Raw genomic sequence first — 18,351 nt, 5'->3', positions numbered from 1 at the left:
TTTCTGTCCCAAGATTCAGGTTTTTCATACTTTTTTTTCAGAACTATTTTTTGGTGGGGGGGGCTTCTGAAAGTTTTCAAGGTGGTATGAGCTAAGGAGATGTGTCGTCCCTGTTCTCTTGATTTGTCCTCTTGTCTGTGAGTGACTGCAAATACTCTTTTTCACCCTGGAACTTAGTCCAGGGTTCCTAGTCCTGCTATTGTTCCTCCTTGCCCTGGGACTAGAACCCAGAAATCTGTATAGACAATGCTCCCAGTGCCAGCAAAAGGTCGTCTATAATCTTTTTCTGACTAGTTGTCCCACTTTCTTACTATTTTGGGGCTGAAAGCTCTGGAAGCAGCTGATTCAGTCACCCTCAAGGCCTGCTGCTGGCATGGTGCGGCAAGGCCTGTGCTTGCATGGCCTGCTGTATACTGTGCTCCACTTTTACCGCAGTGAGACAGACCTTTCCTGTTGACTTTCTAAGTTTTCTTGGGTTGGAAAATTGCTTCACCATGTCCTTTTTTAGGTTCTTCTGCTTTAGAAATTGTGATGGGTATTATTTTAACGTTGTTTGGAGGAAAGCTTACGCACGTCTCTGCCTTTACTCTGCCATGTAGGCTTCCTCTCCACCCACAGTCTCCATGTTTTATCTCTATTAATTGTGCTTAAACCGGTTTCTCTGTCAACCTAAAAATATAATCTGAACTACTCTCCTGGCCTGGGCTAAATGATTTATGGTGCCACTTTGTATAATAACAAAGAGCTAAAATCAAAGTCGATCCCCATGGATTGTGTAGTGTTTTAATGTAATGCAATATCATTGTGCAGCAATTCATAAAAACATGGGAAGACCTATATACTAATACGGGCTGAAATAAATAGAACCAGGAAGACAATGTTTATTATTAAAATAATGTAAATGGAAGCAATAATAAAATCAAAGTGAATATCATATAAATATAATATGGCCCAAGAAACGAGATGATAAATATGCCTCCCTCCTTAAACTGAAGAGGCTGGAGACTGTGGATAACAGTCTATGTGTCTATGCTGTCAACATCATCAATCTGTGGGTTTGTTTTGCTGAATTGTTATTTTAATTGTATAATTTGTTTTCGTTAGAATGGAGACTCACTGGAACAAAAAGGACTGGGGGTCATTCAGAAAAGAATACAATAAAAACGAAAGGGCATCAACTGGACTTTGCTTTAAACGAGAGATCAGCAACAAAACAGTTTTTCCCCTCCATGTTGATACGTATTTAGCTTTCAGTTCTATGATGCCTCTAAAGAATTTCAAACAAAATGCTGCCTACTCATATTGCCCATTTTGTTTCTATGAAGTTTCTATTTCAATCCTAAATATAACATGTCACACTTATCTTTATTAAATTCTATAATATTAGAATCAGTCTGACATTCTACTCTGTTATGAACATTTAGGATCTTTTGATTTGGTCGAATCTAGTTAAAATACATCTGTAGAACTGTTCTGATCTAATCTACCAACCATGTCACAAAAGGAAATGAGCATAGTCTGGGGTGACATGTTATAGATGAGGCCATGCTGTTGATCACAGTTTTCTTTTCTAGATGTTCAGTGAACACTTCTTTAAGAAAGTATTCTAGAATTTTGCCAGGAGGCAAATTTAAGCTTATTTTAAAATAATTTACATGGTTCAGTTTCCTTCTATTTTTTGAAGATTGGGAAAATGTTTACCCTCAAATCCTGCGTATGCAATTACTCCCTTTCTTTATGATCTCTCAAAGATCACTGCCAGTAACTCAGAATCACTTCTATTATTTCTTCAGTACCTGAGAGCTCTGTAAGGTCTGATGACTTAAACTGCTTGAGAAGATACCTTGAGTAGGTATCTTATTTTTCCTTATATGCTTTGGGTATCAATTCCTTTAATTTTTTTTATCTTTTTAGATTCATAATTCATTTCTATTACATAGAAAACAAAAGAAAAAAGTAGGATTATGTTGCTTTGGCTGCTCTTAATTAACAGTTTTAAGCATTCCTTGGAGCTGGCAAAGAACCTGCTATTCTTTGAGTCTTTTTTATTTCCAATATGACATTTGTAAAATGAAAGAAAGACAAATACTTTTTTTCTTGCTCATAGATCTTACCATCCTTAGATCATGATGAACTTCATCATTCTTGACACTATTTTGCATAAATATACCACAACACCTTAAAGTTAGCTTGCTTGTTGATTGCATAGGGATGTGCATTCATACTGAATTAAATCAGGTCTATGCACCATATTTTAGGGAGAATATTAAAAAACTGGAGAAAATATAGAAGGCATATGGTAGGATGGTAAAGAGCTTCAAGTTTTTGCCATCAGAAGAACAAGTTGAAAAATATGGAGAGGTTCTGCTTGGGAACAAGATTTTCAGGGAACACAGTAAGTATGTTTAAGAACCTGAAGGAACAAGGTATGGAAGTGTTAACAGACTTGTTTTCCTTGGTTCCAGAGAGAACAATTAGGAGTGGTGGGTGGAATTTACAAGAAGGTGTACTTAACAGTAATATAGGGAAAAGCTTCTTTATAATCAGAACTCTAAATGAAATGGGCTTCAGTAGAGAATAGTAACTCACTAGAGGCCTTCATTCAGAAGTTATAAAATCACAGGTCATTTCTGACATACCTTTTAATTTAGTTTTTATTGATTTGTATTTTTTAGGTAATTTTTTCCTTTCTTCCTCATCATAACTATTTCATTTTCTTAACAAAACAACAAATTGAAATTAACTGCTTACTTCACTTATTTCATGTAAATTTATGAAATGTGCTTTATAATTTCCTTGTGCTACTGTTCTGCTCCTCCACCAGAGATGACAAAGCATCCAGTTTTAAGTTTGCAATATAAAGATATTTCTAGTGAATAGAACATTGAATTGTATCATTATCACACACCAGCTGTTTACTCAATGTTTTGTAAATGAATGAATACATGAATTTGTACAATTGTACTTTAAAAATTAAAACAGATTTTAGCTTATGCGGTACTATACAAATCTTAAATAAATTTCAGGTAAAACAGCATTTTCATTTTCTTTAACTTAGGAAATCTTCATTCTTAATGTCAACAAGGGAAAAAATTCTTGAAGATGATTTAACAAATAAAAGAGAGATAATAATGAGATAATTAATGCCCAATGAGATACAAAATAAGCAAAATATTCTCAAAAGATAACTTATCCTAGAAAACTTACTTGTGTGATTTTGATTTTTGAAAATTCTTTATGTATAGGAATGACATGTGTAATTCCAAATTGCCCATCTTCTTTTAGCATTTTAAATTTAATTTGCAAAAAAAAAGTATTGTCATATATCAGTTCCTCATTTTTGGGGGTTTGCATCACATTCTTTTTCTACTCTGAATTCCAAGTAACTCACTTTCATGTAAAAGGCATTCTTAATATTAATGCAATTCAATGATAATTTATTTTAAAGGTTAAATGTTACTGCTCACTGATCTAAAGAAGGCATCACAAAAGCCAAACCAAGTTCCATAACTGGAATTCAAAGGCATATGCTCTTTTATTTGGAGCTGAACCCTGGCTTTTGTTCTCATTTGGCAAGGGACTTTGTCATGTCTTCACATCCTGTGGAACTGATGAGAATGGGATCTTACAACTGAGAACCTGGCGCCACTTGGATGAATCTGTATTTGATACCTTAGGTTGGATTTTCCACACTGCAGAAAGCCTGACAAAGATAGAACATGTGTACAAAAATCAATTTGCTTGCTGGTAATTGGGTACAGCCCCCTTACTATTATTGATGATGTGTGTTTGAATAAGAGCTTTTCCCCCTTTTGTCCTAGCCTTTCTTTGACAATTTGTTGTGCAGAGAATTGTAGTCATGTTACCAATTTATTGTTATGCCTGGATCACTGGAATGAGCTTCAGCAAAAAGATGAAATGGACATCATTTCAAAATTTTAAGCATTTTATTCTTGCAGAAATACAAATTTAATACTCATTAAAATTTATTGTTTGCCCATGCTAGGCATGGAACTATTAACCATATTTCATAGCAGACCAAAGGTTAAAAATAGTTTATGACCAGAAAATTTATCAATCATTTGCCTTATTGGGACACCTTAGAAAATGATCAGTAAAATGACTTGCCGTAAAAAAGGGGGTTTTTCCCTGGAGCACTTTGCTATCTTTGAATTGCCCCTGAACGTTATTTTTCTCCCCAAATCCTATGCTTCTTTTATGGCTATATTGTCTCCCACTAAACTTTATAGAAGAACAAAGTAATATTTGGACTAAAACTCTCGAGAAATCCTTTCTTAACAGGAAAAATTGGGCCCATTAGATATAAAGTACATGTTCATATGTCATTGCCACATGTACTGTTGAATATCAAAAAGTTTACGTTTATTTAGATTTACTGATATAAATGCTTTATGTATATTCATTTTTAACTTTAAGAGGAAGTTAATGCAAAAGTCATTTCTATATTACAGATGGGATAGTTGAAGGTTAAAGAGGTTAAGTGACTTGCTTAAGATTAAGAGATTAGTAAGTGGCAGAATTAAGCCATGATATGGAATCTTCTCACTCTAGGTCTAGTGTGGTTTTATAATATCAAGATCAAACCCAGGGAAAACTCTTTATCTAATTAGTGTTGTTAAACATTTCCTTAATTTGCTTTGAGGGGTACTAAAAATGTCTTCTAATAAAAATATGCCCCCAATTTGTCCAACTCAGGATTTAAGTGTTATGCTGTTGTTATCTTTCCTTATACATTAAAACATTGCTAATCATTTTCAGAGAGGTTGTGGATCCGGAGCAGAGGGGATGACCACTGGAACAGCACATTTTGTTGGGAGGCAGGAGGTTGGAAATATGGAATTCTTTCTAGAGTTAGTAGTTGTGGGAGTTGGGGTGGAAAGCGGAATATAAGAGAGAGCAAACAGGTGCTGTCAGTGAATGACTCTGCTATGCAGATTTCCCTAGGGTTAATGTGAGTGGTTGAATTTGGCTACTAATTATAACATGAATATAAGCAACCAGTTGTAGAATTTGATAAAATGATCATTCACTTATATTCATGGAAATGTTACATGATGATTATTGAGCATGGCATGCATGTAAAATGTTGTAACTTTGTGATCTCCATCAATCTAAATCAGGTGTGGGCTCTATGAACTTGGATGGGAAAAACATATCTTTATTTTCAATAATATTTAACTGAAATTTAGCATTTCTTTCAATTACTTCAAACAATCTGTGTAAGGGTCCATGTTCTTCATCAGATTATAATTAGGCTTTACACAATCAGAAAACGAAAAAGAACCTTAGATGTAAATAAAGATTAGTAGGTGAAGCTAGCATCTGTGTTAGAGCAGATGTTAAATGTTTAATTAGTCTCTCCTGATATTTGGAAGATTAGTTAGACCTAGAAGCACACTCACTCATGAGGTCAAAGGAGGGCTAAGAAAGAATACTATCTTGAAGCAGAATGAATATGGATTTGAGTTGGAGGTAATAAGGAAATCATGTAAAGAAATTTTTTTCTGATTGAGCATGCATCCACAGTTTAATTCACCTAGGTAACAGTGTTAGCCACTTATGGTTAAATAAGAGGCAGCATAAATTTAGATCTTTGTATCCTGTAATTTGTCAGTTCGGTATTGTTTAAGTTTCTTTCCTTATGCTTCCCATTTTTTTTAATGACCAGTAAAATCTTTTTTGAGAAATTTAAATTATGTCTCAGGTGACTACAGAGAACCAAAGTGTTGTGATCTTCCAGGATCTGAAAATCTACATGCTAATTAAGAATTTCCAGAGTTGAGACCCAGATTAATAGCTATAGGGAAAAATAAAGGAAAGGAAAAAAAATTGAAAGCAGTACACTCAATAACTTCGGGTTGATACTAGGGATAGGACAAGTATAGAGAAAATCTCAAATAAAATTGTATTAGACATACAGCTTCAAGTCTGTCCCTTATAGGAGGTCACATCATTGGAAGAAAACGAAGTGGTAGAAAGAGAGAAAAAAGAAAGAGGAACCATTAATGGAATTTATTTTTATTTTCTGGACTTGAGCCCTGACATATAATTTCTTCAATTAGGGCAAATTGAAAAATATGTTTCATTGATTTTAAAGTAGGTATCTTCTTATGGGAAAAAAGGAGAAAATGAGTACTGGTACTGTTAGTGTATTGACAGAAGTCTGAGACAACAGAGTTGTTAGCTTAATCAGAATCTCTCTGAGTAGTGAGATTTTTCCCAAAGTTCAATGGATTGCCATAAATCCAATTCACAGGATAATTGCCCTTCTTGACTTTCATCTCTCGCCAAAATACCCACATTTCTGTGATATGGTATGAGATAAAGGTAGGGATGGAAAAAGAATAAAAATATCTAGTTATTGTGTCGTGCTTTTTTTTTTATTAAAGAAATACTGCAAAGATCCAAGAACAAGTACAATATGATGGGGGAAAACATCCTTTGACTTCTTAGGAGAGTTAAGGTTTCTTTTGTGGTTGTATTACTGTGTTCTGTTGTTGTTATTCAGTCATTTCAGTCATGTCTGATTCTTTTTGATCCCATTTGGGGTTCTCTTGGCAGAGATGCTGATACGTTTTGCTATTTCCTTCTCCAGCTCATTTTGTGGATGAGAAAAATAAGGCAAACAGGATTAAATGACTTGCTCAGAGTCCCACAGCTACTAAGTTTCTGAGATCAGATTTGAACTTAGAAAGGTGAATCTTCCTGATTCCAGCCCTGGTACTCTATTCATTATGCCACTTAGCTGCCCTGTTGTGCTCTATAGCGGAGGAATTTCCTGTCCTATTTATTTTTATTCAAGACCTGAAAGTATTGTAGAATGAAAGCTGAATTAGAAGAGGCCTCCTCATTTGGATTTGCCATTCTCTGCTTGCTTTTATCAGTAAACTTGTCCAATTAGGCCATATGTTTTTTTTTCCTTATTAAAGAGAGAAAAGGATAAACAAAATAAAATAAAGTGGCTAGAAATGTACAGTTATTAATCATAACTGAATGGGAATGTGATGAACTTACCAATACACAAAAGTTGATTGCAGAGTGGATTAGAAACTATGGCTAACAAAATGTTGTTTATAAGAAATGTACCTGAAACTTCTGACACACACACACACAGTTAAAATAAGGTGCTAGAGAAGAATTTATTATGTATCCACTGAGGTAAAAAAGGCTGGAGCAGCAATGATGATCTCACACAAAGCAAAAGCACAAAAAAAACTAATTAAAAGGAAAATCAGGTAAATTACATCTTGCTAAAAGGAACCATAGACAATGAAGTAGTATCAATGCTAAACATATGCACCAAATGACATAGCATCAAAATTCTTAAAGGACAAGTTAAGTTACCCCAAGGAAATAGTAAAACTATACTAGTGGTAGACCTCTTTCAGAGGTAGATAAATCTAACCATAAAATAAATATGAAAGATTCAAGGAGATGAATAGAATCTTAGAAAATTTATATATGATAAACCTCTGGAGAAAACTGAATGGGAATAGAAAGGAGTATAACTTTTTCTAGCTGTACCTGACATCTCCACAAAAATTGACCATGTATTAGGGCATAGAAACATCATGATCAAATGCAGAAAAGGAAAAATATTAAATGTTCCCTTTTCACGCCATAGTGCTATGAAAAGTACATTCAATAAAGGGCTGTGGAAGTATGGATTAAAAGCTAATTAGAAAGTACTCTAATCCTAAAGAATTAGTGGCCCAAAGAACAAACCAGAAAAAAAATCCAATAATTTTATTAAAGAGAATGACAACAATGAGACAACATTCCAAAATCTGTGGTATACAGATAAAGCAGTGCTTTGGGGAAACATCATACCTCTAACAATGTACAACAATAAAAGAGTGAAAGAACAGATCAATGAATTGATCATGCAACTAAAAAACCTGCAAAAAAGAAAAATTAAAAATCCCCAATTTAACATCAAAATTTCTAAAAATCAAAGAAGAGATTAATAAAATTGAAAGTAAAAGAAACCATTAAACTTATAAATAAAAGTAGGAGCTGGCTTAACCAAAAAACAATAAAATATATAAATCATAGCTTAATATCATTAAAAAAGAGAAAGAAGGATCAGCCCCTGTGCTACTTCTTTCCTTCTTTCTCTTTCTGTAGGCGCTTCCCGTGGAGGGGCCGCTATCTTCTCTTTGCTGGCTCCATGCCTGGCCTCAGACCCCTTGTGAAGCCTAAAATCATCAAGAAGAGGACCAAGAAGTTCATCCAATGCCAGTCCCACAGATATGTCAAGATCAAGAGAAACTGGCGTAAACCAAGGGGCATTGACAACAGGGTGCGAAGACAATTCAGGGGCCAGATCTTGATGCCCAATATTGGTTATGGAAGCAATGAGAAGACAAAACACATGCTATCAAGTGGATTCAGAAAGTTTTTGGTGCACAGTGTCAAAGAGCTTGAGGTGCTCCTGATGTGCAACAAATCTTACTATGCTGAGATTGCTCACAATGTTTCCTGTAAGAATTGGAAAGTTATTGTTGAGAGAGCAGCTCAACTCGCCGTCAAGATCACCAATCCAAATGCTAGACTGAGGAGTGAAGAAAATGAGTAAAAAGCTTTGCACATTTTTATTTGTGTTACATAAATCTTTTAAATACTAAAAAAAAGAGAAGAAAACCAAATTACCAGTATCAAAAATAAATAGGGTGGATGCATCACCAAAGAAGAGGAAACTAAAGAAATTATTAATATTTATTTTGCCCACTTATGTGCTAGTAAATTGACAATCTAAATGAAATGGATAAATATTTACAAAAAATAACATGCCAAGATTAAAAGAAGAGGAAATAGAATATTTAAATAATCCTGTCTTAGAAAAAGAAATGAAAAAGTCAGCAATTAGTTGCCTAGGAAAAAATTTCCCAGGAGGACCAAATGAATTTACAAGAGAAAACATTAATCCCAGTACTCTATAAACTATTTGAAAAAAATTCATAAAAAATAGGAGTCCTGAAAATGTTTTATAAGAAAGTTTTGATATCTAAAGCAGAGAAAGCAAACACAGAGAAAGAAAACTAAAAACCAATTTCCATAATGAATATCAATGCAAAAATCTTAAAGTAAAGACTAGGAAGGAGATTACAGTAATATGTCACAAAGATTATACACTGTGATAAGGTGGGATTTATACCAGGAATGCAGAACTGGTTCAATATTAGGAAAACTGTCAGCACAATTGACCATATCAATAACAATAACAACAAAAAAATCATATAATCATATCAGTAGATGTAGATTTAATTTTTTTCCTTTTTAAATTTAATTTTTTTTTTAGTTTTAGATATTCACTTCCATAAGCTTTTGAGTTTTAAATTTTCTCTGCCTCCTTCTCCTCACTCCTCCCCAAGATGGCATACAATCTGATACAGACTCTACACACACATTCTTATTAAACATGTTTTCTCATTTGTCATTGTAGTATTAATGTGATTGCAGATCTTCCCCACCCATTCAATAGCCTCAGGTGGGAAAGCTTTTATTGTTTGTAAGTAGGCCTAAACCACCTCCTTCCTAGGTGCTAAGCCATGTGGGGGTGACGCCCTCAGGACCCTAAGGGGAGCTGGTAAGACCAGAGGCAATGGTATGTGCACTGAATTCTAGTCAGTCATGAATTTAGCCAATCAGAGACCTGAGTTCTGACCAGTCAGATACTGGCTAGGACTGTATAAAAGGAGAGGGCAGAATTGAAGAGGAGAAGAGAATTGCAGAAGAACAGAATGGAGAGCAGCAGAACTAAGAGCAGAAGTGCAGAGGAACAGAACTGAGAGGAAGACACTGAGGCAGCAGACATGAAGAGAGCGCTGAAGAGCAGACATTGAGAGAACCAGCATCCGCAAAGCTGCAGAAGAGAATGCTGAGCAGAGAGTTAGAATTTGTGAGTGCTTGTTTACAGGAAGACCCTAGCAGGGGGGAAGCTTACAGGATGACTTGGTTCCTTGCTATAATACTGAGTTATAACTTCCTTGTTACTACATTGAGGTAGACTTACTGGTTTTGGAATATAATTGCTACCATATGGAATTGGGGGTGTTGGTTCTCAGATATGATCCTCTGAAGTCTAAATAAATGTTATACTATCTCCGCATTCTACATAGAGAGTTTTTCATACTTTGTGATTCTGAACCATTCAGGCATGTTCATGGTCATTCTTGAGGTCATGAATCTTGCCTTACTGATATACTCGTGTATATGAAGGGGAGGAACCATGAGAGAGAAAAAACAAAACAAAACAAAACAAAAAAAGAGCAAATAGATATGCTTTGATCTGCATTTAGACTCCATAGTTCTTTCTGTGCATGTGGATAGCATTTTCTATCATTAGTCATTTGGAGCTGTCTTAGATCCTTGCACTGCTGAGAACAGCTAAGTCACTAAGTTAGTCATCACATAATGTGGCTGTGTAATAGTAATTAAGGTAGGACTTTTTGCTGTTGACCTTTAATGATTCTGGCCTTTGTTTGAATGGGGCAGATAAAGTGGGATGTTTTTGTATTTCTTAGCACTGAGACAATTGGGAGCCATTGATTTGTATCTGATGTGATATTGGGGGTGGGGAACTTTTCCATGCCCAGCCTGGGTGGGGTCAGGGCCCTTCGGGGGCCCTGAACAGGATATATAAGTGCAGAGGTTAGCGTTCTTGCTTGGAGCTCTGTGGCACAGCAGGAGTGGCGAGTGACTCTGGGCCAGCCATTATAATGTGCTCCCCGGCTGTACACCCAGATGTTGAATTGTATTTGGTCTGTAATTCAGGGTGCTGTTTTTTCCCCTGAAATAAGCAAATGATATTTGTATGCTGCATCAAAGTAATATTGTTAACCCCTTAACATTGTTTTCCTTAAGTAAAGCAGATCAAAAGGACCTGTGTGGGCAGCTTTCTTGGTGCTGGTTGTTGATGGATCTTACATCCCCACAGAAGCTGCTAGCTGGATTGTTGAAACTGGCTGTTAGTGTGTACAATGTTCTCTTTGTTCTGCTCACTTAATTCAGCATCAGTTCATATAAGTCTTTCCAGATTTTTCTGAAGTCTACCTGTTCACCAGTAGTATTCCATTACATTAATATACCGCAACTTGTTCAGCCATTTGCCAATTGATGGGTATCCCCTCAATTTCCAATTCTTGGCCACCACAAAGTAAATATTTATGTGCATGTGGGGCCTTTTCTCATTTTTATGATCTCTTTGGGATACAGACCTACAAGTGGTATTGCTGGGTCAAAGGTATGCACATTTTTATAGCCTTTTGGGCATAGTTCCAAATTGCTCTCCAGAATGGTTGGAGCAGTTCACAACTCCACCAACAATGCATTAGTGTTCCAATTTTCCCACATCTTTTTCAGTATTTATAATTTTCCTGTTTTGTCATGTTAGCCAATCTGATAGGTGTGATGTAGTACCTCAGAGTTGTTTTGATCTGCATTTCTCTAATCTATAGTGATTTAGAGCATTTTTTCTTATGACTATAGATATCTTTAATTTCTTCCTCTGAAAATTGCCTATTCATATCCTTTCACCATTTGTCAGCTGGGGAATGACTTGTATTCTTATAAATTTGACTCCTTTCTCTTCATATTTTAGAAATGAGACCTTTATCAGAGACGCTGGTTGTAAAAATTCTTTCTCAATTTTCTGCTCCCCTCAGTCTTGTTTGCATTGGCTTTGTTTGTCCAAAAACTTTACAATTTAATGTAATTAAACTTACCCTTTTTGCATTTTGTAATGTTCTCTATCTCCTGTTTGGTCATAAAATCTGTTCTCCATATATCTGACAGGTAAACTATTCCTTGCTCTCTCAGTTTGCTTATAGTAGCATCCTTTATATCTAAATTGTGTATCCATTTTGACTTTATTTTGTTATATAGTATAAGACATTGTTCTGTGCCCCATTTCTGCCATAGTATTTTCAGTTTCCCAGCAGTTTTTGTCAAATAGTGAATTCTTATCCCAGAAGGCAGGGTCTTTGGCTTTATCAAACAGTAGATTACTATAGTTATTGATTAATGTGTCTTATGTACCTAACCCATTCCACTGATCCACTATATTTTTTAGCCAGTACCAAGCAGTTTTGATAATTGCTGCTTTTTAATACAATTTAAAATCTGGTATACATAGTTAATTCTTTTGATATTCTAGACCTTTTGTTCTTCCAGATGAATTTTGTTATTATTTTCTCTAGCTCTATAGAATAATTTCTTGGTAGTTTAATTGGTATGACACTGCTTAAGTAAATTTAGGTAGAATTGTCATTTTTATTATATTAGCTCAGCCTACCCATGAGCAACTGATGTTTTTATTTGTGTGAAAAGTGTTTTGTAATTGTGTTCATATTGTCCCTAGATTTGTTTTGGCAGGTAGACTCCCAAATATTTTATAATGTCTACGGCAACTTTAAATGGAATTCTTCTTTCTGTTTCTTGATGCTGTGCTTTGTTAGTAATATATAGAAATGTTGATGATTTATGTGGTTTTATTTTATACCCTGCAACTTTGCTAAAGTTGTTTATTATTTCAAGTAGGTTTTACTTGATTCTCTAGGATTCTTTTACTTGATTCTGTAGGATTCTGACTTAAATTAAATTTTTTTTTTTACAAAATACAAATACTTATTCCTATCAAAAACACAAGAAAGCATAGGAATCAATGGAGTTTTTTGTTAAAATGATAAGTATTATCTCTCTAAAATCAACACCATGCATTATTTCTAATGGGGATAAAGTTGAAGCCTTCCCATTAAGACCAGGAATGAAGCAAGGATGTCCGTTATCACCTATTACTCAATACTATACTAAAAATGCTAGCTTAACTATAAGAGAAGAAAAAAAATAGAAGGAATAAAAATAGACAGTGAGGAAATACAACTATCTGTCTTTGCATATGATGTGATGTTTTACTTTGAGAACGCTAACGAATCAACTAAAAATTTAACTGAAACGATTAACATCTTCAGTAGATTTTCAGGATATAAAATAAACTCAAAGAAATGATGAGCATTTATATATACTACCATCAAAACCGAGTAAGAAGAGCAGACAATATACAATACTTGGCAATCTACCTGCCAAGACAAATCCAGGGATACAATTACAACCACTTTTCACACAAATAAAGACAGATCAAACAACTGGAGAAATGTTAATTGCTCATGTGTAGGCAGAGCCAACATAATAAAAATGACAACTCTATCTAAATCTGTTTATTCAGTGCTATACCAAACAACCAAATAATAATTTTATACAGCTAGAAAAAATAATTACAAAATTCATCTGGGAGAACAAAAAGTCATAATACCAAGGGAATCACATAAAAAAAAACAGCTCCAGATTTCAACAACATTACAAAGTGGTAATCATCATATAAAGATCTGGTACTGACTAAGAAATAGAGTGATGGATCAGTGAAATAGACTATGTACACAATATAGAGTAGTAAGTGACGAAAATAATTTAATGTCTGATAAACCAAAAATCTAAGTTCTTGGGTTAAAAACTCACCATTTGACAAAAATTGCTGGGAAAACTAGAAGAAAATTTGGCAGAAACTAGGAATGGACCAATATTTCACATTGTATACCAAGATAAGATCAAAATGGATAAATGATTTCAACATGAAGGATGATGTTCTAAGTAAATTAGGTGAGCATGGGAAAGTGTACCTTTCAGAACTTTGGTTAAGGGAACAGTTTATGACCAAGTGAGATAGAAAGCAACACAGAAATAAAAATTATAATCTTAATGGCATGAAATTTAAAAGTTTTTGCCCAAACAAAACTATTGCAGATTGAAGCATATGTTCTTTAAAAAAACCTTTTTTTTATTTTCTTTTCTAACAAGGCATTAATATGGAAATAAATTTTGCATAACTTTACATGTGTAATGATATAAAATTGTTTGCCTCCTCAAGTAGGGTATAGAGGTGGGAGGGAGGAAGAAAATTTGGAACTCAAATTTTAGAGATTGTTAAAAAATTTTACATGTAATTGGTAAATATTTAGTGAAAAAATATATTTTAAATAGCCCTAGATATTGATATTTATATCAAATATTGATATTCAAATGGTCATCAAAACTTCCTGAGGATAAGGCACATTGAATGATACAGGTAAGTGGTAAAGTTCTAATCCAGTAAATAACAAAATATGTTAAAAGAATGACTCTCATGGTTTAAATAAATGACCCTCCAAGTAATTATAAATCATTTCTTTAACTGTATTCTTCTCATAGCAGGCAATCAGTCAGAAACCTATGGTTTAATGGTAATCTACATTTTCCATTTATCTAGCTCCTGCTTCATTTAATTCTGCATCATTTGCAAAAGGAACAAAGTATTCTGTCATTTTCAGAGTCCCCATATTTTTTGGACTGCATCAAATAGACTTTGTGAGAAAAAAAATCTAGCACAATTAATTATTAGTGTTAAATATAATATACTCACTGCATCAATATATACTCACAAATATACCATAGTTTTATAGATGTGAGTATGTATTAATACATTCATATACACATATATACTATAGATATAACATTTTGAAGTACAAATATCATTTTAATGTCCACTCGGGAAAAAAAAAAGACAGAGTAAGATAATGGATACATTATAAAAAGTACTCCTATATTTACCTTTACCCCATTTTGTAGCTTAGGAACTATGTATTAAGTTCCAAAAATAAAGACATAAGCAAAGAGAGTCCCTGCCCAGAGGGAGATACTCTAAAAAAGAAGAAAGCATTTCAAGTTTGGAAGGCCAAGAAATCCCTCTTAGAGTATGTGGGATTTGAGTTTAGTCCTGAAGGAAGTCAGGAAAACAAAGAGGCAGAGTATCAGGGGCAATTAATAAAAAGGCTCAGAGAGAGGAGATAAAAAAGCTGTTTTCAAGGAACTGCATTTAGACTGTTTTAGGGTTCCAGCAATGTAGGGAGCTTATATGAAAAAAGGTATTTTTTTAAAAGGAGAGAACTGGAATATTGGGAAGGGGCCAATTATGATGAATTTTAAATGAGAAATAAATGTAAATATATTTGATCCTGGAAATGACAGTGAGGCATTGGAACTCATTTATGAGAGATATGACATGGTTATACCTATGATTTAGGAAAAAAAAAAACTTTCTTGGCAGCTGATTAGAAGTTGAATAGAGTGGGGAGAGACCTGAGACTGGAAGACTAGTGTAACCTTAGCTCAGGTCTGTGAGGTCAGATACTCCATAGGGCTTGGATTTGTGGCAATTCTATACTTTTGATATAAATTGTGTTTATACCTCTGGTCAGAAATCAAAACTCTCTGAAAATATGTTGGTGTATTAGCAACCTGCACTCTACTGAGAAAGTCCTCTCTCTCTTGAGCAGCTCCCAATGCTCTCTTACACACTACTTTCACAAAGTACAACATACGACTTAAAGGCAAGATCAGTCACAGGTGTTAATAAAATTCATATTTGTAATCTAGGAAATGTAGTCTTTTAGCAAAATTTAAAATTAAAAAAACAACTAAGTGGAAGTAAAGGAGGGACAGGATTAGAACTGCCTTTTCCTCCCATATGCTTTTCACACAGTACTACTGTTACTGGAATGAATGCCTGACGCAAAGGTGTGCTGGGTATGAACCTGTTGGTAAGAGCCAATTGTTAAATTTTCTGTGCAAGCTTTTATAACTCAGAAATTAGCAAACACTACAAATCAGAGTGTGATTTAATGTTTCATTTGTTGTTTAGACTGAGGAAAATGCTAGAGAAAATATGAATAATTCAGATTAAACCTAAAATTTACTGTGCTTTTCTTGAGACCCATTTGTTAGGCATTTACCATAACACCTCTGAAAAGGGCACATCTGTACGTGTGTGTGTGTGTGTGTGTGTATATTCATATATAAATGCAACAAAGTTGCATCAAGTGTGAATGGCTCCACAATATATGACAAATGAGTGTATGAATGTAATGATATTTTATTGCATCATAAAAAATAACAAACATTGATTTAGAAAAATGTGAGAAGACTTATATGAACTGATACATAAGCGATTGAGCAACACCAAAGAAACAATTTATAAAATGCTAATGTAAAGGAAGACAATTTTATGAGACTTATTAACTGATCAATGCGATACCTATTCATGATTCCAGATGTAGCATACACCTTGTTCTTGATGGGGAGATAATGGATTGTAGATATTAAATGAGACCTGCATTTTCAGCCATAGCTGTTAAAATGTAACTTGTTCATTGAATATAATTTCATGGCAAGAGAGAAAATTCATTAGGGGACAGTTGATGGAAAGTGGGGGTAATGTCAATTATGGAGAAAAATACAGGGAAAAAGGAAAGAAGAAATAAAAGAACATCTATGAAATAAGAAAAGAGATAAAAGTTTCAGAGAGAACACAGACAAGACAGGTAATATGGTTACTACCATTTAAATATAAAGTTTACTGAAAGGAATGAAATTTATGTGATAGATTTGTGGCTTCATGTACAATATCATTTTGGAGACATAGTTATGAAGCAGTTATTTTCTAGTTAAAAACAATAAAAATATAATAATAATAATAATAAATTCACTAGACCCTAGCTTTCTCTAAGCTATTGTCCTGTTTCTTTTGTCCCTTTCTCAGCCAAATTCCTTGGAAGAGAGGGACATAAAACCTCTTTCTATACTTGTTGCTGCTATTGCTTCTCCTCCCATTCATTTCTTTACTTATCATTACCTAGTTTCCAACCTTGTACTCGATTAAAATGCCCTTTCTAAAGTAAACCAATTATTTCTTCATTACCAAGTCTTATTTTTTTTTCTCATTTCTCAACCTCAGTAGTTTATACTGTCCACTATGCTCTCCTTCTGGATACTATCTACTCTCTAGTTTTTCATAACACTACTTCTTCTAATTCTTCTTTTGGCCAAAATACTGCTTCTCAGATTCTTTTGCTAAATCATCATCCATATCATTGTTCATTATTATGGAAATTCCTCCAAGACTCTGTCCTCTTTTCAGAACTTTCTTATATGGTGACCTCATCAGGTCCTATGATTTAATCATCCTCTCTAAGTAGATGACTCACTTATCAATATATCTATCCCTAGGTTGTCTTATGAAACTTATTCCTATATATTTCAAACTACCATTTCAAACATTGGGACTAGAGTGAGTAAGACTCAGCTTCATGAGTTCAAATCTGGTCTCAGATAATTACCAACTGCATCGTTGACCCAAGGCAAGTCACTTAACTCTGTTTGCTGTTTTTCACATGTAAAATCAGCTGGAGAAGAAAATGACAAACCACATTCAATCGTTGCTAAGAAAACCTCAAATGGGGTCACAAAGTGGAAGACTCGATGAAACAACAAAAATAAAGTAAAAAAAAAAGATGTCTCAAACTCATCATGTCCTAGACTGAAATCACTATATTTTACTGAAGACCCATCCCCTTAACACACTCCCCCATAATTGTCTGTTCTTTAGACGTATCCACCATCCTTCCAGGTTCCCAGCTTCACAACCCTAACATTTTCCTCAATACCTAATTTTCCCTCCTCGCATATATTCACTTAGTTGCCACATTTTATCATATATACCTCCACAGTGGCTCTCTATTGCCCATTGGTAAAATAGATTCATTAATACAGCCTTGCATACATGTGTGTACTCATATACAGGTATGTATGTGTGTATATGTGTGTGTATATGTATATATGTATACATGCATACATACATGTATATATGCCCCCACACAAAGACATATCTGTTTATCAAAGACCCTCAAAAGCTGGCTCCAAAATACCTTTGTACATTATATTATGCATTATTTTCTGATAATCTAAAGAATATATAAATGTTTATGTATATATGTATATTCATGTAAACATACACATATACATATATACACACACATAGGTATATACACCCATACCCACATTAAATGGACCCCTTTGGTGAGCTTTTGGGAGTATATGGGTATATGGAAGGGAAGGGCAAGCATGAATGGATTGTAATCTGAATAACTGGAGATAGATGGATGGATGGATAGATATATACATACTCACAAACATATATGATGTCTCCAACGATAGAATGCAAACTTCTTCATAGCAGGGATTATTTGATTTCTGGTCTCTGTTTTCCCAGAATCAGGAACAGTGCCTGGCACATAGTTGAACTATGTGTTTGCTGAGTAAATCCAGTTTTCTTTCTACAATATCACATTATGTACAGGAATGCTTTTATTTTGAATTTTCAGGGTTATTATTTCAAAATTTGTTAGCAATATGTAAAATTTATTTTGATTGATTTATATGATCTAGATATTTCCCTGAATA

At 34.2% G+C, this 18,351-nt stretch overlaps 1 protein-coding gene across 1 annotated transcript; it reads left to right on the top strand.

The window, feature by feature from the left end:
- Positions 1-8,191: 8,191 nt before the first annotated feature.
- On the top strand, positions 8,192-8,599 carry LOC118833990 (60S ribosomal protein L32-like). The gene has a single exon (XM_036741430.1). It carries the CDS (start codon positions 8,192-8,194, stop codon positions 8,597-8,599), a length of 408 nt encoding a protein of 135 aa, XP_036597325.1.
- Positions 8,600-18,351: the final 9,752 nt, after the last annotated feature.

Source organism: Trichosurus vulpecula, chromosome 1, assembly GCF_011100635.1.
Source record: "Trichosurus vulpecula isolate mTriVul1 chromosome 1, mTriVul1.pri, whole genome shotgun sequence".
NCBI classification, from domain to species: Eukaryota; Metazoa; Chordata; class Mammalia; order Diprotodontia; family Phalangeridae; genus Trichosurus; species Trichosurus vulpecula.
Note: the sequence above shows the minus strand (reverse complement) of the source record. Positions and strands in the feature narration are given on the sequence as shown.